Raw genomic sequence first — 22941 nt, 5'->3', positions numbered from 1 at the left:
AGCATTTCCACAATAACAAGCATTCAAAGAAAGAAAGCAGGATTGGCCCTGAGCTAAGGCTTCCTCCTCAAGAGTGAAGAGAACTCTTGTTTTGTGCTGACATGAGCATGTAACTAGTCAGTGCCCGACTGATTATGATGATCATTATCATCATAACCAGTCTGTCACTAATGATGATCATCATCATTAACCTTTTCTTTTCATATCCACTTCAAGATGGAGGCCTCTTCTAACGATCTCCAATTACCCCTGTCTTGCACTGGTCGGTTCCAAGTTATGCCAGCAAATTTACTGATTTCATCAGACCGCCCCATTCTCTACCATCCTCGACTGCACTTCCTTTCCCTTGACACACATTGTGTAACTCTAACAGACCACCATTATCTGCCCTATGCATTACATGAGACTGATAACGCAGTGGCAAATGAACTTCACAGGAAATACTTTATCTAGCCAATTTAGGTATCTCTGCAGATTTCTGACCTTGCTTCTTCTTGAGATTCAAACCTCTGCATTTGCCTCAATAAATCAAGATCTAAAATTGATATGTGTGGCTGCACAGTGGCTAACTTGGCCACCAGTGGTTCATCTCTGCAGTTACACGCACCCTACAGTTCACATTCCCTGGGAGAATGTGTCATGAAAAGGTTCCTTGCAAGCAAGGTTTAAAAATTCCTCCAATTCCTTTGTTGAGCTTCTACATATAGTGTTATTGTGTGCACTTGTGCTGTGAGCTGCCTTCGTCCTCGCATCCACAGATCCTAACTGCTTGTGAGTGTACACCATAACCGCAGCATAACTGCAGCATAATGACACGTTTGTAAAGCGCTAGTTAGTGACCATCAGAATTGAAGATGTTGAGTGTGGAAGAGCGTGCTTGTCATTTCTAAGCCACTGGAGAGTACAGCCCTCACTTTACACCAGGGAGCATATGAGACAGTAGTTAACCAGAGGCTAAGCTGTGCCAGTGGCTGACTGTGCCATCTGTAATTTTGCAAGTTGCACAGATCTCTCAAATGTTTTAAAAAGCAAACTTTTGCAGGAGGAGCTTTACCTGCTTCTTCAACAACATATTGTTACGAAAGAATGAACGAAGAGAGGAATATAAATAATGGCATCCACTAGAGGTGATGCCATACAAAGAAGAGGCTTGGAGGAGGTACAGTTGACTACTAAAGTTTTCGATGCATGAGATTCGTCAAGGCTAAATTCCATTGTGCCTTTACCACTTTGACTAAGATTTGAGCTGGGAATGTGGCAATCATACGAATAAGTGCTTACTGCACTTTCCGGTTCTTATAATAATAAGGGGGTTACTGCACTATACACATACGGACAACAGAAGTAGAAGTGGACAGGATGCATGCAGACTCGCAACTGAATTTTATTGAGCAAAAGATGACATATTTATACAATGATCAAAATGACATCTTCATGCCAACAGGCCACTTAAAATCGCAGCCACCACAACCTTGCTTTCAGAAACTGAACCTCACAATCAGCAAGTGCAATGGAAGTATCGGTAACACATACGTGCATTGTCAGTCACCAAATAAAATCCAGTTGTGAGTCTGCACACATCCTGTCCACTTGTAATTCTGTTGTTTGTGTGTTTATAGCACAGTAACTCCCTTATTACATGAGAAACTTCCACCAACTAGCCCAACTTGCCGCTCTGCTACTTTCCGTTTGTAGGACGGATGCGTGAACAGTGACAGAATTTGATTCTTTGTTGGATAGCGCGCTCGGAAAGCTTTTGTTAATTCTTTTTTTTGGTTGGGGCTGTAGCCAATGGTGTCAAGTTGTCAGCCCATTGCTTGCTCTCAGATGCAATACAGAGGCACCAAAAGATGCCAAACACCTCCATGCAATGGTTATTGAGTTGCCTGGAGCAATACTAACAACAAGTGGTGCTGCGGAGAAGCATTTATTTTCTTTAATTTGGCCACTCCTTGGTCTTCACTTCTGTGCATTCAAACATCCTTCATGCTACCACCATGCACTAGATGACGCTGCATGTGAGTACTCCATTTAAAACCATATTTTTGTTGTTGGTACCTTACTTTTGGATTGCCACCTGCGCATAAGTTCACAGCAGAACATAGATCTGCATGAAATGCCTTAACTGGCTAAGACGACTGCATTTCTGGTGACAAGAAGTATGCAAGCATCACAGGTTGGCAACACTCCCCGTAACACCACCATTTTAGAATTCAGATATGCTGACAGACCAAAGCACTGGAAGTTTCCTGATTTTCACATCACCTTTAGCTATCTACAAGAATGGCATCTACAAACGGCGATACCTGCAAACTTTTCCCACTTCATCCAGCACCACAAGCGGAAACCAAAGAAGCATTAGGAATACTCGGCAAGCAAAGCCAAATAACTGGAGGTGGGCAAATATCAACTTTTTTGAATATGGACTGAATATGAATGGCAACTATCGAGTCAAATGGGCATAGGTGAATGTATGCTAATGTGATCAAGCATGTGTTGGGGGCACCTTCCCGCTACATTTAAGCAAGATGGGAAAGGAGGGCGCACACCGTTGTGCTTGCTCCGGTTAAGTCTCGGTTCCCTATGCATCTTTCCTTGTCACTTTAACGGCACACAACATTACGGTAGCTAGCGACACATAAAACCTTCACCTTTGGCCCAGGTTTGTCCGAAAAGTAGTCCATGAGAGTGATAAATTTTGTGCGAAAGAACTGTTGCATGGCTGTTGGAGTTCGAATTAGTGGAAGTTTTTCTTTATTCAAATACATAGGACTTTGCCAGCCCCAACAGAGCAGTTCAAATTTCAACAAAACAGACTGGTGGGCTAGTTGGTATTGCATGTTAATATTTTTAGCGCAAAGAAACGCACAACACGAGAGAAGGCACACAGGACGCAGTGCTGTGTCCTGTGTGCCTTCTCTCGTGCTGTGCGTTTCTTTGCACTAAAAATATTAAGAGTTCGAATTGTCCGTCAATTTGAATTAAGAGATTTTGAATTATTGGTATTTGACCCTACTGTCTCTCAAATTCAATTTCTTCTTTGACAGCTTCTGCCAAAACAGTGCCATTTCAAATTTATTGGCATTAAAAATTTCTGATGCGAAAATTGTGATCGTGTCACCATTAGAATTGTACTTGCAAGAGGTACAGCACGGCGTTCAATATATGGGAGTTCAAATGGGCGTTCGATGTATGCAAAGTACATTGATGCACTTTTGAATGGAGTTTTCAAGTTAATTTTACAACGGTTCGATATAGACAATAATTTGATGCATCCAAGTTTGTTATATTCAGGATCAACTGTATCCGTTTAGCTTGAAATATTCGAGAGTACTAAATAGTTCCTCTTTGAATACAAATAGGTAATAAGGAATAGAGTCGACTTCCGTTAATGCAACCCAGGCAGGACTGATGATATAGATTGAATTATCCGGTGGGTCAAATTAACAAGGTGCAGGAAATACGCTAAAACACACCACTGATTCATTTGGCAGTGTTTACATGACTCTAGCACGCCTCCGAATCAAATGCACACCCACTTTTTATGCATCCAAAGTAGTGAACTAACATATAAATGACATTAACACTCCTAAACAAAATAGAAATCTAACCCACACCTGATTTTTTAGCAAGTAAAATTATTGCACAATGGCGGTGGGTTTCCTAAAGTTGGCTTCGCCACATAGTTTTGTTTTTAATTTAGCTTCTCCGCAGTACATCCATGTTATGCGGCAAAGCATACAAGCCCTGCAAAGGCGGTTTCGGTTTTTTGTCCACGTGCACTGCGCAGGCAATTTTCAGGGCACTTTTCTTTTTAAGAGAAGGCACGCGCTACAATCGGGTAAATACCATAATAAAAATTGTGAACTACGTTTATTGCTTGAAAACTGCCCTAGGGCAGGCCGAAGATAGGTGTTTTTGAAGAGAGCCGTCACATTCTTAACGCATACTCTGTCCCCTAAGCTCTGCTGAGACAGACACTGCCATTAAAGGGGTTGTTATCGGGGTCACCATAGGGGCCAGGCGCGTGCATACTGACTGGTCAAATTCAAATTATTAGGCGAAGACCAATCTTACGATCGAAATAATGGAAGTTTGGGCCCAAGGAGATGCACGAGCGCTGGCCGGGACCTTCGGCTGGGATCGAAGTAAGCAAAAAAAAAAAAAAAAAATCAATTAACAGCAGTCGAATTAATCGAAGTCTACTGTATTGTATCCATATTCGAAACTTGGAATATTTGCCACCCTTGCAAATACTGTATTTCTGATCAGCACCACCTTTAAATCAGATCATTTCAGAAGATGACAGGAAACAACAGCAATGACAGCAACAATACATAGAAAATTAATTTTTCTGCTGAGTCCTCAGTAAACTAACCCCAAACCCCTGATGCGCTTTGGGAATAGATGGTGTCCAAATGAACACTCCAGCGACGGTTTCCTCTGAGTAACAGAAACAGATCTCGAAGGCTATGCTTTTTCAAACTGCATGCACCAGAAATCACTGCAGAGCTGGAAAAACGTTGTGGCTACCATACTTTAGATAAAGCCCCTCCATACGCGTTTCCGCCGACCAGGTTAATACTGCCAACCTGCCCTCCTCCTCCACGCTCCTCTCCCACTCACCCCCTTAGCTTCCGGCGGCAAACGGAACTTACGTAGCTGCAGCTTCCTGTTCCGAGTGGAAGTGATGCTTTGTTCTTTAGCGTTGTTTACTTTTGCATCATTGGAAAGGCTTTAATTGCACGAGCTGCGGTTGAAACTGTGAATGTGATTCCATCCAAGAACCACCGTCTACTGTAACCAGCGATCTGCTCGTGTTCGCTGCTTCGCGTCAACCTGCGACAGGTTGTGGCACGAGCGACAACGTACAGTGGAATGTAGTGTCTAGGCGCTTGGAGACCACTACCGTTTTTCGTGCATTTGGAAAACAGCGACCGCGAACTACTACTTCAGCGGAATACACAGCTTGTCCCCTTTGCGTTCTTCTTATGGTGACTGCCACAGCTCTGCTAAGCACGCACGGGCGTCTCACCATCGTACAACAGCAGTCAACGCGGAAATTCCCACAGCGCAACTCCAGGAAGCGGAAACGTCGGAACCAGAAATTTTTAAACCGGAAATGCTGGAAGCGGAAATACCGGAACCAGATTTGGTGTGAGGGGAAAATGCGGCGCACAACAAAGGTTGTTGCTACTTAAGAAAGCGGCGGTGGCACGTGGATGTAGGGGCTTTAATTTTAGATACCATCCATACACAAAGTTCTAAGCCAGAGATTTTTGCAATTTGTACAATCCAAGAACGCTGGTAACACCAGGTATAGCACATGTCAAGGACGGCGAGATTTGTGGAAAGAGACTTGAGCAGGTTGCCTGCCCCAAAGTGACTCTTACCCTGATGAGAAGAGCAGCAAAGCTGGGAAGGCTAGTGCTATGTGTACTCGCACATGTGCCCGCATCCTGCAGGGCACAGCCTCCGCTCGCTGAACCACGCCGACAGGTGCTGCACGTGGCCACCGTGCGCACAGCCCTGGCACCACACAAACAGCCCGCGCACCACTTCATGGCTGCACATGGGCAAACAAGCAAAAAAAAGATCAAAAATTAATTTCTGCCCTTCTACGTGCCGAAACCACAATCTGATTATGAGGCTTGGCATGGTGCAAGGCCCTGGATTAATTTTGACCACCTGGCATTCTTTAACAAGCACGTAACTCAGTACACAAGCATTTTTGAATTCCACGCCCATCGGAATGCGGCCGCCAGTGCTGGGATTGAGTGTGCGACCTCAAGATCAGTAGTACAATGCCATAGCCAATGAGTTATGCCTGCCAGGTAGGTAAGCACGCGAGCTGTTCAGAGAGGACAGCCATAAAGGAAAGAGTAGTAGTGCTACCGGCAAGCGTACATAACAAGAAGAAAAAAATATTGACAAGTTCACCAAAAAGGTGTAGCTTTGACAGCAAGTTACACATTCTGGCAGCGATTTGCACATTATTTTTAAGTTTGCTCTTAACATACAAGTTTTGTTGGATATATGCACACTTTATTAAAAACTAATTGCCTTTAGACACAAGCACACTAGCAGCAGAGACTGACAAAAACATATTGTTTACAGATCACAGTCACCTTTTCAGCGACTTTGCTGTTACATATTTTGCCTGCTTCAGAAACTTGTCTGAACAAACTTGCTTGAAGCAAGTACCCTCTGTTGTCCTTTTCACCGTCAGAAAGCTTCCCAAGGTGCAATCGAAGACTGGATCAAAAACTTTGTTCAGGCCTTGTTTGCAGTACGCACTACATAAAATATCAGTTTGCCTTCAGCCTTGCTGTTGGGAATTGACAGGATTATCAGACTTATGAGTGTGATTCTGTGAAGCCTCATGCACAGGAATTGAAGAGAACGTACCCTATTTACTCGCATAATGATCGCAGTTTTTTGTCAAAAAAATTGACGCAAATTCCGGGGTGCGATCATTAAGTGGGTTAAATATCCCATGAAAAGAAAAATTTTCTTTTTTCATCCCGCATTTACTGCGGGATGACAACGGGTCAACAAGCAGGCGGCTGCCGCTGTCAGTGTAGGACACGGAAACAAGAATGGCTGCCAGTGGAGCAAGCCGAATGCACCGAACGCGATTATTTTTCTTCTCGCGAGTACATTATGCGCATTGAAACAGTTTCTTCAGTATCAGTAATGAATAATACTGTAACATTGGCAAGTTTGCAACAATAACTATAATGTAGCCATGTCCACTCTAGGGGACAGGAACAGAGATGGGCGCGCTTAGCTCCCAGTGACATAGAAATACATGGCGAGCATTCTGCGAAAACTGCGGCATTTGTCTTCACTGCTATCCTAATATGGCACGTTTCCTCTAAGGGTGGGCAAATATCTTAGCTGCATTACAAGCATCGGCGTATAAATAGGGTACACTTGTAATGTATCAGTGTAAACGTGGCCACTATCGTTGCCGCTGACGATTTGTTGCGTGCCCACGAGTGCAGAGGAGAAGAATCGAAAGGCGCCTTTATGTTGTTGTTGTTGACCAACACCATTACGAAGCCTACAAATAATAAAAGCTGAGGCAAGATTGGTTGTAGTTTTTTTTTTTCATGGAAGTGCGAAAAGTGATGAAAGGAATGAAATGGGGCGACTGCTTAAGTATGGGTGCGTGCAGACCGCTTGGTATGTTTTCAAGAGTCATTCGCAGAGCATTTGACAGACTGTAAGCGCGATCATCATTAGCTAGAGTTGGCACATGACATATCGCTGCGACAAGTTCAGGGTGCAATCATTACACGGGAAAGAAAAAAAAATCGAATTTTGACAACAAAGTTTAGGGGTGCAATCATTACGCGAGTGCGATCATTATGCAAGTAAATACGGTAGGAAGCTGTGCTTGCAGTATATGGCATCTTGTATGCCACAAGCGGGCAGAACAGGCATCATCACAATTCCTCTCTTGGATGCTTGTCTTTTTTTCTTTCAATATTTAGCAAAATTTTTCACAGACAGAATTTATTTTTCATAAAACTTGGCACAACATTCATAAAATCCTAGGACAAGCCCAAATTCGTAAACCTTAGAGAAAATTTTGGGAAGCTGGCGGGTATGAGTGAACAGCTCACCAGATGGCGCAGGGAGCAGGGATGGCCTTGCAGCGGTCGCACAGCCAGCCCGAGCGGCTCAGTGGCTTCTGGCAGCCGCCACACACTGTGTGCACAATGGTCGACTGCTGGTTCAGAGTGGACACCGACGCCAAGTTACTCAGCGATATCACCCGCGCTATCACATTCCACATCTGGAACCGGCTCAGCAGGTCTGGTGCACAAAGCAGTTCAATTGCAGCATGGAAAGATGCAACGAGAACAGAAATGTAGCGCAACATTACATGTTCAACGAGAAAGAACAGAAAAAGAAATGCTTCGAAGAGAACAAATGCTCCCATTTGACACCTACTATGATAGCATAAATACTGCCCAGAAAATGTTTTGAAAGGTTTGTCAATGTCAAAAACACAAGCATGTTGTAGAATGGCTGTAAGATTAGCCCCATGCCATGTCTTTATAGCTTGTCCTCATTCCTACATGCTACTTTGTTCAGTATATGATGCAAAGTAAAAGCTCAGCAACAACTTTTTGGTTTATGAAATCAGACAGCATAGAAGCAATGCATGGTCCCTACAAGCACAGATTAACCTATACCATCGAGTCCATGCCACACTGGTGAAGCCACAAAACAACGCGTGCAGTGTGCTATGGAGCAATTAAACAGCCATTTGCTTCAATGCCTCAAGTATTTGATCTCAACTGCTTGCGATGGGCATTGGTGTGTGAAACAATGAAAGAAAGTACTCCTTTCACAGTCTTTAGCACATTCATGACGAGTGCAGCCCTGTGATGTCACAAAAGAAAAAAAGGAAATAAAATATTTATCATGCATCCTTGCAGGTCCTGTAAGAGATCACTTTATGTGTAGTTACAATAACAACATAACTTTAGTAAAATAAATTGTAAACCATAGCCTGCTAGCATTATACAGCTGACTTCTGCTAATTCGACCTTGACAGGAATAACGAAATTGACTGAATTATCTGGAGGCTCGAATTAAACAGGATGGAGAAAAAAATGCCAAGACACACTGCCGATTCATTGGCAGAAATTGTTTGAGCTTAGCACGCCTCCAAATCAAATGCAGGCTCACTTCTATGTGTCCAAAGTAGAAAACTAATGGAGAAATGACTTAAAGCTCCTCACCAAAGTAGAAATCTAACGTGCCCCCCGATTTTTCAGAATGGTGGCCACTTTCCTAAAGTCAGTTTTGCTGCATAGATATTTAAGTCAGCTTCGCCACGATACAGGCATTTTATGCAGTAAATCATACAAGCACTGCAAAAGTAGTTTTGGCTTTGTGTCTGATTGCACCGCGCAGGCAATTTTTGGCCCAATTACCTTGGAATGTGAAAGGTGCCCATTGGTATCAGGTAAATACTGTAATGAGACATTGTGAGCTATTGCTTGAAAATCTTCCTAGGGCAGGCCGAAAATCTGAGTTCTCGAAGGGAGATGATGCGTGTCCAACGCATTCGCTGTCTAAGCTCAGCTGAGACAGATGCTGCCACTAAAAGGATTGTTACTGTGTCCCCACAGGGGTCAGGCAGTCGCATGCGAACTGGTCAAATTCAAATTATACGGCGAATGCCAATTCCAGGACCGAAATAAACGTTTGGGCCCATAGAAATGCATTGGTGCCGGACGGGACCTTCAGTTGAGCCTAAATTAACACAAAAATACAATTAACTGGAGTCCAAATAACGGAAGTCTAATGTATATGATAGCAGACAGACCTTTCCTACCAACAAAAGTCTGCTTCGAAAGCTGGGCGAATCTCACAGTTTCTTTCCAGCCCATGTGTGACAAACATTAAGGTTGCTGAATCACAGATGGAAAGTTAGAAGTACAACAACCACATGCAACAGAGTTTGATATTGTTGGATTTTTGGCAGATATTTGTGTGCTCTGTGGCATTAACATGATGGTAACATTGCTTTAGAAGGATCAGTGTGTCATGCCAAGAGACCTGCATTACAAGATGCTCTCCAATGAGTAGAATGTAACATCCTGTAAGGCTTGTTTTAGGTGTGACAGAAATTAGTTAGAAAATAAAACAGTGACAAAATAACATTAAAAATTTTGAAAGTTCTGAGAGGGTTGGAAAAATCAATCATTTATCAACTACATGTGCTAATCCTAAGAAACCAAAAGAAAGTAACTGTATGTGCCAAGAACTTCAATGGCACAAAGAAAACATGGCAAAAAAAAATAGAGAAAAATAAATGCCGAGTGCAAAACATTACACTACATATATCAACACCTTGAAGCAAATTCCCTGCCTACCTATGTAAGCAAGAAACCAGGACTCCAATGTCGATTCTTCTAAGCAGCCTTTCAACTTGTCTCCCAGAACAATTGTGGCTGATACAGCTGTCTGAACATCACCCTGCAACACCAAAGCAAGTGCGCGTTCAGCATTATTTTGCTGAAAAAAAACGTCCTGTTATCATCATGAAAGAAACGAAGCTTACAACAGGACAAAGAGAAGCAGATAACAAAACACTGTGCTTGCATTTGTGGTCTACTTTGTGCCCTGCTTTAGGTGTTGTTCCTTATGCACTGAGTGGCCCAAATAAACGCTATGCTAAAGATAGAGTTGTAGGGGTTGACAGCCCCGAACTGCAGAGTGGACTACGAGCTCTCCTGTAGAGAAGGGCTCCGGATTAAGTATGGCCACCTGGTGTTCTGTAATGTGCACCTAAAACCCGGTAGATGAGTGATCTTGGAGTCTGCAGCCGCCGAGGCCAAGACAACCGAACCCACAACGTTGGCTTGTGCTCAGCAAAGCCCATAGCCACTGAGCTACCATAGCGAGTGACGAGTGCTCTGCCGATTTCCTGCAATGCCTGCGCAATGCATGTAAGAGACATATAGATGGATGCTTATTATTCTGTAGCTAATCCTTCCTAACCTTCAGCTTTGCTTCTTAGTTCTAGTTCCCATCATACGCACAAGTGTACAGTATTCAGTGCAAGCTTGCAAAACAGAGAAACATGATAGCCTACAAGCCAAGTCTACGTACTAAAGCTGACAGCTGGGCCAGTTGGAACGCAAACATTCATGACATTTCCAGTGCTTGTAAGAAATAGGAACACTTGAGGAGAGCAGACCTCCACACACAATAAACTTGCAGAACATCAGCGCCCTCTATGTCCTGTCCCGTTCCTTTTTTTTTTTTCCCTCACTGCAAGTGCTTCTTTCTCTTACAAGTGCTGGAAATGTCACAAATGTCGAGTCTACGCAGAACAAAGGCACCAACCTGGTCTACGTAGTGTGTAAGCATGCTGAGAACGACCTCTCGGCAATTCCAGGCTGGAAGGCACAGCGGCCGAAACACGGTCAGCACTTTGCCCTGGTCTTCGGTATCCCCTCCGGTGCCAACGCCGTACAGGAGCGTCTCGGGCCCCTCTTCTTCATCCCCGCTTGTAGGTGAGCTCTGTGGGTGCCCCAGATCTGGTACGGGTGGCGAGTCCCGGATTGGATGACGCGGCTCAAACGCCTCAGTGGGCAGTGACCACTCCTGCTGCTGCTGCTGTTGCATGCTTTCCGTACCACCGGCACTAGCAACCTGCCATGTGCAATGAAATAAAGAAAGAGTAGCATGGTATGTTTTATTTATTTATTTATTTATTTATTTATTTATTTATTTATTTATTAGAAACACTGTAAGCCCTGTTGGGCTGAACAAGAGCATGGGAAACAATATACCAGAACACACAGTATAACATACAGTAGAACCTAGTTGCTACAATCTGGTTAGGTGTGATTTCCTGGCACAAACATTTGCAGTCGAGAAAACAAAAATGACCTGATACAGCTACGCCTCTTTTGTACACCTCCCGGAAAAAAACACGATCTTTCGGCACCAATGTTCGGTACATCAGCAAACTGCAATCGCACGAAACATTTTCCGACCGCTAGATGCCATATAAACAAGAAAAGGCACGAGGCATGCATTATCAAGAACAGTAGTTACCTGCCGCAGCAGCTTCCCTCCAATACTCACCCGCCCGTCTCACTTGAAAACACCGGCGTGCACTCAGTTCCCTATTCAAGTACCAGCAAATCTCCTCCATTGTTGTCGTACATTGCATTGACAGCCACCAACCCTACTGCGATAAGCACCTTCACCTATCTCCTTCACAGTGCGTGGGGCGCAGTGCCATTGGAAGTGTACTGCACGCTTCTAATAGGCCATAACACAAGTGTGCTACTGTTCCCTTCTGCAGCCAGAGCGAAGTAGGCATCATGTTCCAGCGTCGCCCACCAGCTTTATTTAGTTTTGATTGCCTGTCGCCATCTTAAAGGACTGTGCAATAGGAAAACGACATTCATCTCGGGTCACTTGAACCGCAACAGCTTGACGCGTGCCTGTGTCTTGTGCCGCAACGATTCGTGCTGAGTGGGCATGTCAAAACTTCCTGCCAAAATGCCTTGCCCGAAGAAGCTGCCAACCCAAGCCAAATTCGAGGAGAGCAAAGGTAGCTTGCCAAGGCCGCAAAAACGACATTGCGCGTCTCGGGCCACTTCAGCACCAGCGGCTCATCACATATCACTGTCTCGTGCTGCAACAATTTGCAGCAATGCTTTGCATTACGTAGGCGTCAACTGCAGTTGAGTTTACCCAATGAGTGAGTTCAGATCGTGCGTTTTTTCTAGTTAGTATGTTTTTTCACACACTTTTCTGCAACAGTATGAACAAGGTTCTACAGTATACAATGCAACACAAAAATAAGGTAGCAAGATCTATACAATACCTATGTAAAAAGCACTTCCAGTAGTTGCTGAAAAGAATCAGCTGATTCACAATTTATGAAAACCGAACTGAATTCTAGAGTTCTACGCACCAAACCCACGATTTGATTATGAGGCACACCCTAGTGGGGCACTCCAGATTAATTTTGACCAGCAGGGGATCTTTAACGTGCGCCCCAATGCATGGGACACAGGCGTTTTTGGATTTCACCCGCATCAAAATGCAGCGGCGGCAGCCGGGATTTGATCCCGTGACCTCATGCCTAGCAGCGCAACACCATAGCCGCTAAGCCACCGTGGCAGGTGATCTATTAAAACTTGCGAATAAAGAAGAACTTTAACAAATCAACTCTTACGGTGTAGGGCAAGAAAACGTAAGAATTATTAGTATATGTGCACACCGATTATTGTCCAGGGGGGCGCAAGCAGAAACTAGGATCTAGTTTTAAATTGCTATTATACAGCTGATAAAAAATATTTAGGGCGAGCAATCTTCCTATGGGTGGGCAAATTTTGAGGACCCACTCTGTGGAGTAAAGCAGTTATGGACTGTGTGAATAAATGAACCTCGTTAAGAGTGGACAGTTATGCTTCTCGTAAGTGCACTTCAGCTTATCTTTAGAGCCGGAGCAGTTTTCACTGAAGATACATAGTATATCACAAACACTGTACTCGAAGTGCAGGCTGGTCTTGCAATAAAAAGATAATCGGATGAATAAGTATCTTGCTCAAATTTTCTGCATCCTTTGGGCTCTTCCTGAAACAACACTGCATATTTGTTTCAACTACCCATGCATGCTGTGTCCGGCCAGCCCTCTTTATCTCTCTCATAGGAGTCTCCATATAATATGAAGCGAGAAATCCGTGAATATGGAGCTTCTCCATATTCACGGATTTCCAGGAAATTCAGATATAGCCCCCCACCATGCTTGTACTTCGTCTTGCATCACCATTATGGACAACTGTAGCTTTCCTTGCCGAATTCTTTTGACGGGTGGCGGCACAAGCATTAGATGAGCACAGGAGTGGCCACTAAAATATGTAGAGGGGGGAATGCCAACCTAGCAGAACATGCCCCGCCCCCCCCCCCCCCCCCCAAAACCTCGAGGCACCTTTACTGCCTCATGTTAGTTCCACGCTAGCTAGCTGCAAACTTACCAAACATCTCAAATAGAGCCACTACAAAAGGGTTCATTGGAAGATAACAAATAGGCAACCTGCTTGCATTCTGCTCGCATGAACTTCACCAGTGCACATGACACTATCCTGAATGACCCATCTCTCAAAGTCATCTGAGAGTTCTACAGGGGCCGGACACTATAAGTACGGACTGAAAGTGGGTAATGAATATGAACAGAAGTACACCCAACATAGTCAACTACAACTAGATTGTAATAGGCTGTCTATAAACAGTTCATGTCAACTAGTAGTTAAAAATTTATCTATCAATCATTTTCCATGTTCCGAAGGTTCACCAAAGCTATGGTGGACACCACTGCACAACATCCCCGAGTCAATTTCGACTAAGGGTTTCTCAAGCATGTGCAAAATTTCAGCATAAGACTAACATTACTTTGTTTCACTTCCCTCAAGATGCGGTTGCATTGAGTGGAAACGGAGTGTGTAACGTCAAGTTCAGCAGCGAAACAACACTACCTTCATAGTTGGCAACTAACGTAATTACTTGATTCTAACACGCACATTTTTTCTCATAAGAACATGCTAAAAAGTCACTTGCAGATTAAATTCTAGTACGAAATATAAGCTACAATAGTGACAAGCAACGCCATGGGCATCAATAATTTCTGTTATCTAATCCAATCCACATGTCACTGCCAAGCTGTGGTAGTCCGTAAGGCATTTAAGAAATGCGGTTATCTCAAACGCCATAAATGGATGACATGCTCCGGACTCAATAGTGATGGGGAAGCCACCAACAGTGACTATGAGTGATGCCCAGTCCAGCAACAAATTACATTTTTCCAAGTGAGAACACAAATTTGTACTACTCTCTGTCCTACTGAGAAAAACTAGTGAGTGGACAATCAAGGACGCTACATCTTGATTTCTTGAATTAGGAAAACCAGGGTGCGTGAAACAAGAGAGAACATCACACTTCTCATTTATTTATTATTTTTTATTCATTCGGTACACCTACATCGCCTGTACGGCATTATCGTAGGGGGGTTAAAATACAGGGGGTCACAAGTGAAAAATGTTCATCAATATCAAAAGAATAGATCAGTAAATGCAACCTCGGTTAAGCACTGAAATTCGCAATAGTGGAAGACAAACTAACAAAGAGTATAATACCTTCTAGAGCAACAAAAAAGAACATTAGAAGAATATGGTTCTCAATAGCATTTTCAATGCTAGATGCTACCATCACTTCATTAGGGAGCTCATTGCAATCGTTAATCATTAAGGAAAAAAATTAATATTTAAATACATTGGTAGGCGTTGATAAGCTCTGATTTTGTTAGCATGGTCTCGCCTAGATAAAACATTATGCGGCTCCTTAATGAACAGTGTTTTGTCAATACCAGTTTTACTTTTGTATATGTTGTAAAGGAATTTCTATGTTACGATTTTCCTGCGTGAAGAGAAAGTTTTCCAACCCAACCCTTCCCGTATTTTGGATCCTCTGACACTAAAATTATAATTTCCTGTTACGAAGCATGCTGCTTGTTTCCGGACACATTCTATTTTGTCTATGAGGTTTTTATTGTACAGATCCCAGGTTACGCATGCATATTCTAGAATAGGCCTAACACTAGTGAAATACAAGGTTGCTTTCAGTGATGATGGAGAATGCTTAAAATTTCGTTGCAAAAAATGAAGTAGACGGTAAGACATTGCGGTATTTGAGTTTACATGATTACACCAGACAAGCGTTTCAGAAAATGTAACTCCGGGGTATTTAACATGCTCAGTGGTACTGAGTGCAATATTATTTACGTTATCAAAACTGGGGAATTTCTTCTTTTCTTTGTAAACTGCCCATGGTAACATTCACCGGTATTCTGAGTCATCAACCACTGGTTGCGCCAGACAGACATACACATCAGCATGGCATTTTACAGGACAATACATGACATCATCGTTGGAATACAGTCTAATGGTTGATTTAAGGCCTGTGGCACCTACAAGCACCTACCTGCTTTTACTTTTTTTCAATTTCACCTACTTTATTCACTGGCACCTACATTCTGGCTGCAGAAATAGGGTGTTCATTAAAACTGAGTAAATATGATAACTAAACACTGGTGCTGACCTGAAGGTTGTAGGAGAATGCCTGCGCAGCAACCTCACTGTCATCTCCGAAGAGAAAGTCGCCCGGCGTGTTGGCCATGCCGCTGGCAATGTAAGCCAGTGTTTGGTCGTCCTCAATGCCGCTGGAGGCAGAGTCTTCGCCCGTGGTCTGCTGCCCTCCGGTGTCGGGCCCCGCCTGGGATCCCCTGTCCAGGACACCCTGTCCACTCAGGTGTCGGCTGCCCACAGCAGGCTTCTTGCCCCCACTGTGGTTGCGGTTACGGGTGTTGCCGCTGTTGTGCCGGCTCGTGTGGAAGTTGCTGCCTTCCTGTGAACCTGCACGCGCAGTCAATTTGTACCTTATGCCTCGAGAATGGATTTCTCAAGGTCTATTTTCAGTCAGAATAAAATGTCAGTTACTGGCACCTACCTTCTATCATAAAATTCTTGTTCACAGAGCTGTACCTCGATATAATGGATAAAATTAATTATTGAATAGTTCATGCCCATTACAACTTATTTGTACGCAGCATACTTTGAGGCTTAACAGATGACTCTCTTTATTAGGTTTGGTCTGCCTACATTATTAACACAACTAATTCCGCTTTTAACAGACCTGGCTATAACACACTATCAGGTGCAATGGACAAATTTTTTGGCAAATCTTGTCAAGATGGCTGGCGTAAATACAGTGCACTTTTGATCTGGTGCAGCATGCGTGTGGCAGCGCACTGGACACAACTATTTTCGGCCGATTGCAGAATGTGTGAAAATGCACTTTTTCTTAAAGGGCTCCTCACCAGGTCTGGTCATTTTGAGCTGACAAGCACCGTGCAAGCAATGCGCGGTAACTGTCATGTCTGCCAAGTATTACATCGCTACGCACTGCGGAAAGAGCTGAAATTTCAAACCGAACACTGTTTGCCCTTCTCCTCATGGGCGTCACGCTCGCAGCTGGAGAGTCGGTGTATATTGCACAAGTGCACCTACGTACATCGCACTGCTGTGATGTCGCTCGCAGTAACACGTGACTTCTAGAATGATTCAAGGCAACATCTGTTATTTGTGTCGTCTGTTGCTGCAATATGCAATAAACAAATTAAAGTTTAGAGAAACAATAAAACAAATAAACCGAATGTCTGCATATTCTTGTTTTACTTTGCACCATAGCAAAAGAGATTTACTTCCGTTTTGTCTACTTGCTCCCACATCATTCAGTCGTGAGCGCAGATAACGAAACTATGCGATTTTCAACCGTGTTCCAGTGCACGATCACCCTCTGTGATCCGTTGGTGTCTGGCTCAGTATTCGTGTAGCACTGACTTATAGTACTGGTAGTCAGCTGTTCTCGTGCACAGCATGCAAAATCGTGCGCTGCGTGAAACAAGACAAACGCAAAAGCTTGTGCATGACGCTGTCAGTGGAAGTGCACCGCGCAGCAAAAAAAGCAAGGGAAAAAAAAATGAAGGTGGGACCGCAAGGAAGAAATTTCGCTTACGGAGGCTATGAATGAATGAATGTTTGATGTTTAATGGTGCAAGGGCCAAGTATGGCCAAAGAGCGCCATGCCGTGGAAGCTAGACGAGGCAAGTGGAATAAGTGTCCTTGTCGCTGGTGATGCTTGCCTCCTGAAATCATGGGTTCGCAGAACTGAAATATTTCTATGTCGGCTATTAATGAACCAATTTGAACAATTCTTGCGGCGGAACGCTCCCTAGAGGGCACGTAACAACTTCCAGTGTATAATTGAAATTTGCTATGTGGCCTGGTGAGGAGCCCTTTGAGGAACGAACGTTGCGTATGAGCCCTCACATGGAGGAGAAGGGTGGCAAGGATGGGGAGGCACTGTCACTTATTAGCTCGCTCGCTCGCTTGTGGCGGGGAGGAAGAGGGGAGGTTGTCACTTGCTCGCTCATTCATTGCATTGGATGGGCTGGCTGCCCCAACATTGGCCAGCTCATCACTCTCCACTGCTTCCACGAAGAAACTCTGGGAAAGTGAGAGAAGGTTCCGAGAGAAAAGTCACATGCTCTTGGAAAACTAAGTTGCGGGGATGAGCGTCAATGTGAGAGGGACTTGTCTGTTCGTTCGGGCTATTCTTTAGGTAGACAATCATTATCAATGGTTTCTGGCAAATTTTTTTCTCATCGCAACAATTCACGCAGAAAAAACCATGGGCTGCTATTTGCAGAGTCCAGAGGGTGAAGCACATGATGTGGTCGAGCCATCTTGCATGTAGTGCAGTGGTGACCAGACGCAGGCTCCGTGTTGAACTTGCCTCATACCGCAGCTCTCATCCGCACTACAGGTTTAACAGTAGTCGTCGCTTGATGGGAAAGGTAAAATTAAGACAGTTTATTCTACAACCACTGTTTTGTATGAAAAACAGTAGTCAATGTTTGCATCACCTGCAACGGTGAAGCGGGCGGCCGGCATGGCGGGGAGCTCTGTTGTGCAAAGGTATATATACGAGATATGTGAATAAAGAACAGTAGTAGATTTTGAACACAATACTGAATTGAACCAAGAAAGAGAAGCAAAATATTGAATCGAATATTCAACATTAGAAAATTTTGCAAAAACGTTTACACTTGTAAATATTGGGCAAGAAAATATGGTGCTGCGCATGCTCAGCAGTTTCCTAGCACTGCATAACAAGAATGCTGCAGGCTATCAGTAACTTACCATATTTACACGATTGTAAGTTGACCTATGTTTTTAATTTTAACCTACCCAATGGGGCTCGACTTAAAATCGAAACCAAAACATGCCACATGGCAATAAAAGCGAGACAAACGAGGTATCAGGGGCGCAACAACGTGGTTATAATTTTATGTTTGCTCTATGACTGCACCCGTAGCATTCAACCACTCCATGTGCTTGTTCGTAAGAGTTTCCAAAATTTTAAAAAGCTTTACAGTGCACACGGCATTTGTGGGGGTGTTGATAGTTGACGGAAGGGCCGCTGTTCTAATTGCGGCTGCACTGACCCTGCTTCTGTGGAGTATCAATAGTTCATGGAAAAGTTGATGCTGCTCATATGTTTTATCTTTATAGCTCTGTTTGATATGTTTTACTTGATGTGTCTCACTCAACTCGACTGCCAGCCACGTGTTACTGTCGTGCTTTGTCGATCGTAATGAGTGCTCCCGGTCCACTAAACATTCAGCGCTTGTTCACGCCAGCGTTCAAGAGGGCTGCCATTCTTTACGTCGAATAAACAAACAACTGCGCAGTGGGCTGCAAGTTCAATGTTTCTGAAAAGGTGGTGTGGGAGGGGTGACTGCAGTGAGGCAAAATTTTCAGCTGTGATGGCAAGTGAACAGGTTTCGGCAGGCCAAAGTCGGGACGCCTTCCGAAGCTGGAAGCCAAGCTTACGGCATACGTCGCTGAAATATGTGATCAGTCCCTTCCAGTGACATGCGACATGGTCATGAAACAAGCTCAGGTCTTCGCTTCGGAAGCAGGGATACCCAGAATGAACTTAAAAGTTAGCAGGGCTTGGGTATCGCAGTTTAGGAAAAGGGCTGGTTTCTCTCTGCGTCGGCGTACTAGTGTGTGCCAGAAGCTGCCTGCCACATACAAAGAGAAAGTCCTCGGCTTCCATAGGCACTTTCTCAAGCTGTGCTACTCGCGGCAATACTTGCTCGGCAAGATCAGCAATGCCAATCGGACTCCTGCCTATTTCAACATGACAAGTAACACGCCAGTGAGCGTGAAGGGAGCTCAAGAAGTGAAACTCCTCATAGCCGGCAACGAAAACCTTTGGTTTACTGTCACGCTTTGATGCTTGACCGATAACACCAAACTCCACCCGTACATTGTTTTCAAGAGAAATACACTGTCATCGGAAGCATTACCCAAAAGCATAGTTATGAGAGTCAAGGAGAAGGGCTATATGACGGACGACCTGGTGGTCGAATGGTACTGCCTGATGAGGCTCTTGAGGCCAGAGGCATCCCTGAAAGCTCCCGTTCCCAATCTCTTAGTGTTGGGACTCCTTTCGAGGCCACCTCACAGCCAAGATGAAAGCGTAGCTGCAGAGAGAACGTACAGATATGCTTGCGATCCCCGGCGGCTTGACGGGGCAGCTGCAGCCACTCCATGTCGGCATGAACAATCCTTTCAAGGACTTGCTCCACCATGAGTACAACAAGTGGCTGGTGGCAGAATATCGCAAACTTGCGCTAACCGGACGTGTCAAAAGAGCCTCCCTAACGGCTGTGTGTGGTTGGGCGCTTTCGGCATGGGTGGCTGTTCCCCAAGATGTTGTGGTGCGGTCATTTGGGAAATGCAGAATTTCGCTGGACAACGACATGCTGTGGGACTGTAACAGCGATGACAATGGCAGCACTAGTGAGGATGATGGCACAAGTGAAGACGAGTGGTCCAGTGACCATGCCAGCTGCTAATAATTTTCATTATGAAATGCACCCACCGGTATGCTCTTTATTTTTGTTTTTTTCATAACACACGTGATACAGGGGGGGGGGGGGGAGTCGACTTGCATTTGAGCCGACTTACAATCGTGTAAATGTGGTCGGTACACAGAAAACAAGATATACACTACGGTCTACTTTTGTTAAAGGAAACACCAAATGAGTATGCCAGCACTGATTGCAGCTCAATTCTAGTACATGAAGGCCTGGCAAATATTTCGCTGCAATAACAATTATATGGGCATTCCAGGCGCATTTTCGCTGTCGTCGTGAGGTTCCACACGCAGTCCAAAGGTGATAAAATCATCGCCGTGCGCCATATGCTGTATGTGCGATTGAAAGCATGCAAGGGTGAGCTGGGGGTCGTACACGTAAGGGAGGGAAGTGGGAAGGAAGTGTACCGTCTTTTGTCGTGCGCAAGACTCTGGGGGGAAGGGGGGGGCACATTTTAATTTGGGCAGCCCTGGTGTTCGCGCTGAATCTTGAAAGTCATCTGCACCAGGGACAGAGTCCGCCGCGCACTGTGTTTCCACAGCTTAGTTCACGCTGATGCAAGACGCAGCATGAAGGTCGATTTGCTCACTGTTGCTGTCGCACTTCCTCACTTCAACGTTTTGACAGCGAATGTGTACGGTCATAGAGTAAGATGCGTTCACGTTTGCTTGTGTGCGCATGAAACCATGTTTGTTAATTTAGTTAGTATGCCTATGTCTACAAGTTTATACAGCCGATAACACTACTATCCACTAATTCGCTATTGCAATCGATGCTTCGTCTTTCAGGTGAAACTATGACTTTTTTTTAATCAATAGAATTTCTGTTGAATACAGTCAAGTGCTTTTTTACCTCTGAACCTAATGAAGTATTGATGTTCTGTTGTACTGAATACCAATGAGGTTCTCAGTTTAATGGTGGACCTGTGTTTTGCTGCAATCTTTCATTACTGCAACAGCAGTTATATGAACACTCCAAGTACGTTTCTGCCGTTGGTGTCGCCATCGCCGTGACGTTCCGTAAAATACCACGTGTGATAGCATCGTGGCTGGGCACCGTATGCTGTGAGTGCCAGTGAAAGTGCGCAAAGGTGAGCACAGGATGGTGCCTCAATCTCAAACATGCGAAAGAAGAGAGCAGGGAGGAATCACACCATCTTCCTGTGCTGCATGCAAAGCACCAGGAAAGGGGGGGGGGGGGGGGGGGGGCTACTCGCACACTGTCGTTTTTACGGCTTCAGCAAGCTTATGTTTGCGTTCCTCGAATTTGGCCTGGGTCATGCAGCTTCCTTGGGTAGGGCATTCTGGCGGAAAATTTTGATGTCCCCACTCGGCGAGAATTGTTGCGGCCCTAGACGGCAAAGTGCTCCAAAATGTCAGAGACCCAGTGGTTCTAGATGTTCTTTGTTGTTTTCCCATTGCACAGGGTTTTAAGACGGCAAAGGGAAGCAAACAAAATCGAGCTGGTGTACAACACCAGAATACAATGCCACCAGAGTGAAACATGACACTTACTTGGCGTTGCCTGCAGTAGGGTACGGCGGCATGTTTGGCTTATGGCCTATTGAAAGCATGCAGTACGCTTCCAATGGCACTACGCCACACGCTATGTAAAACAGGCAGGTGAACTCGCCCAACAATTCACATTACTAAGCTGAAGATGCTCATCGCAATAGGATTGGTGGCAATATCTGTGAATGCGAAGTGCAAAAACGCGCGAAGCGATTCGCTGATGCCAGAAGAGAAAAGTGAGTGCATGCCAGCCTTTTCACACGACATGGGTGGATGAGTACTGCGGGGAAGCTGCCGTGGTGAGCGCCTATTGCTCTTGATCACGCGTGCCTCACGTCTTTTGTTGCTCACATGGGATCTAGCGGCCAGACAACGTATCATACAATCACAGTTTGGCGATGTACCAAACATTGGTGTCGAAAAATAGTGATTTCCAGGAACACACCAACTGGCAAAAAGGAAGCGTAACTGTATTGGGTCATTCATTGTGTTCTCGATCATGAACATTGGCACCGGGGAACTGTACAAAGCGGGATCAGATCAACGAGCTTCTACAGTATTAAGGGGGGCCCCTAACCGCATGGATGACATGCAGTTGAATGGCAAGTGTCCAAATCAGTAAGAGGCTTATAACACAAAACGTTTCCAGTGTGCTGCGATGGAGTGCATCACACATGCCTTTCCATCCTCCCCTCCCCACCACCTTTCCTTTCTTTTTTTGTTACAAGCAAGACTGACGTTTAACATGTTACACCAAAGTTTTATGCAACCAACAGAAGGTGTCAGCATGTTTTTCACACTACAAGAGCACTTCTGATAGCACTGTTGTACCATATGTCATGGTCACCGTGACATCCTTGGCAGGAAGTCCGCAGGGGCTAGCAGATTGCACCAGTGCCATGAAAAAAGCACATGCAATAAATGTGCAGTGTTCAAGCCTTCTCAGAGGCATCTGAAGCTGAGTATTATAAATTTAAAAAGAAAGCAACAGGAAAAAATGTGCATAAGTGAATTTGCAGTGCTCTGCGACTGTGGCTCCAGTACTTACTGCGCTCGGCATCGCCCCTGGTTGACGAGTCGAGAAGGCCACTGAGGCTGAGGAAGTCCGCTGGACAGCCGGCTTGATGCGTGTAAAGGGCTTTGAGCAATCGCCATGTCTGCGCCACTTGATGGCGACCCAGGTCAACAGCTACCCCGGCATTGCGGTCACAGAGCTCCCCAAAAGGGCGCCCCGACAGCTGGTAACGCAGCGCGCTCTCTCGTAACCACATCAATGAGAGTGCCTGCGATGGCCAAGAACATCACATAAGCACACAGATTTTGACTCTCCGAGTTTGACCCACACCAAAGTACTTTGCACACATTAGTTTGCAT

At 44.8% G+C, this 22941-nt stretch overlaps 1 protein-coding gene across 2 annotated transcripts in view; it reads right to left on the bottom strand.

Annotated features, from left to right (window-relative positions):
• Wdr24 (WD repeat domain 24) overlaps nt 1–22941 on the bottom strand; it is a 50904-nt gene that overhangs the window by 12409 nt on the left and 15554 nt on the right. For both annotated transcript variants that reach the window (XM_075682141.1, XM_075682140.1), the window contains exons 9-14: nt 22616–22850; nt 15646–15959; nt 10876–11184; nt 9900–10002; nt 7632–7824; nt 5394–5566 (exon numbers count right to left, since the gene is read on the bottom strand). In XM_075682141.1, the coding sequence (XP_075538256.1) occupies nt 5431–5566; nt 7632–7824; nt 9900–10002; nt 10876–11184; nt 15646–15959; nt 22616–22850 (1290 nt within the window). In that variant the 3' untranslated portion in view covers nt 5394–5430. The remainder of the gene's footprint in view (nt 1–5393; nt 5567–7631; nt 7825–9899; nt 10003–10875; nt 11185–15645; nt 15960–22615; nt 22851–22941) is intronic.

This window comes from Dermacentor variabilis, chromosome 2 (assembly GCF_050947875.1).
Source record: "Dermacentor variabilis isolate Ectoservices chromosome 2, ASM5094787v1, whole genome shotgun sequence".
Lineage (NCBI taxonomy): Eukaryota > Metazoa > Arthropoda > Arachnida > Ixodida > Ixodidae > Dermacentor > Dermacentor variabilis.
This window is presented reverse-complemented; position numbering and strand designations above follow the sequence as displayed.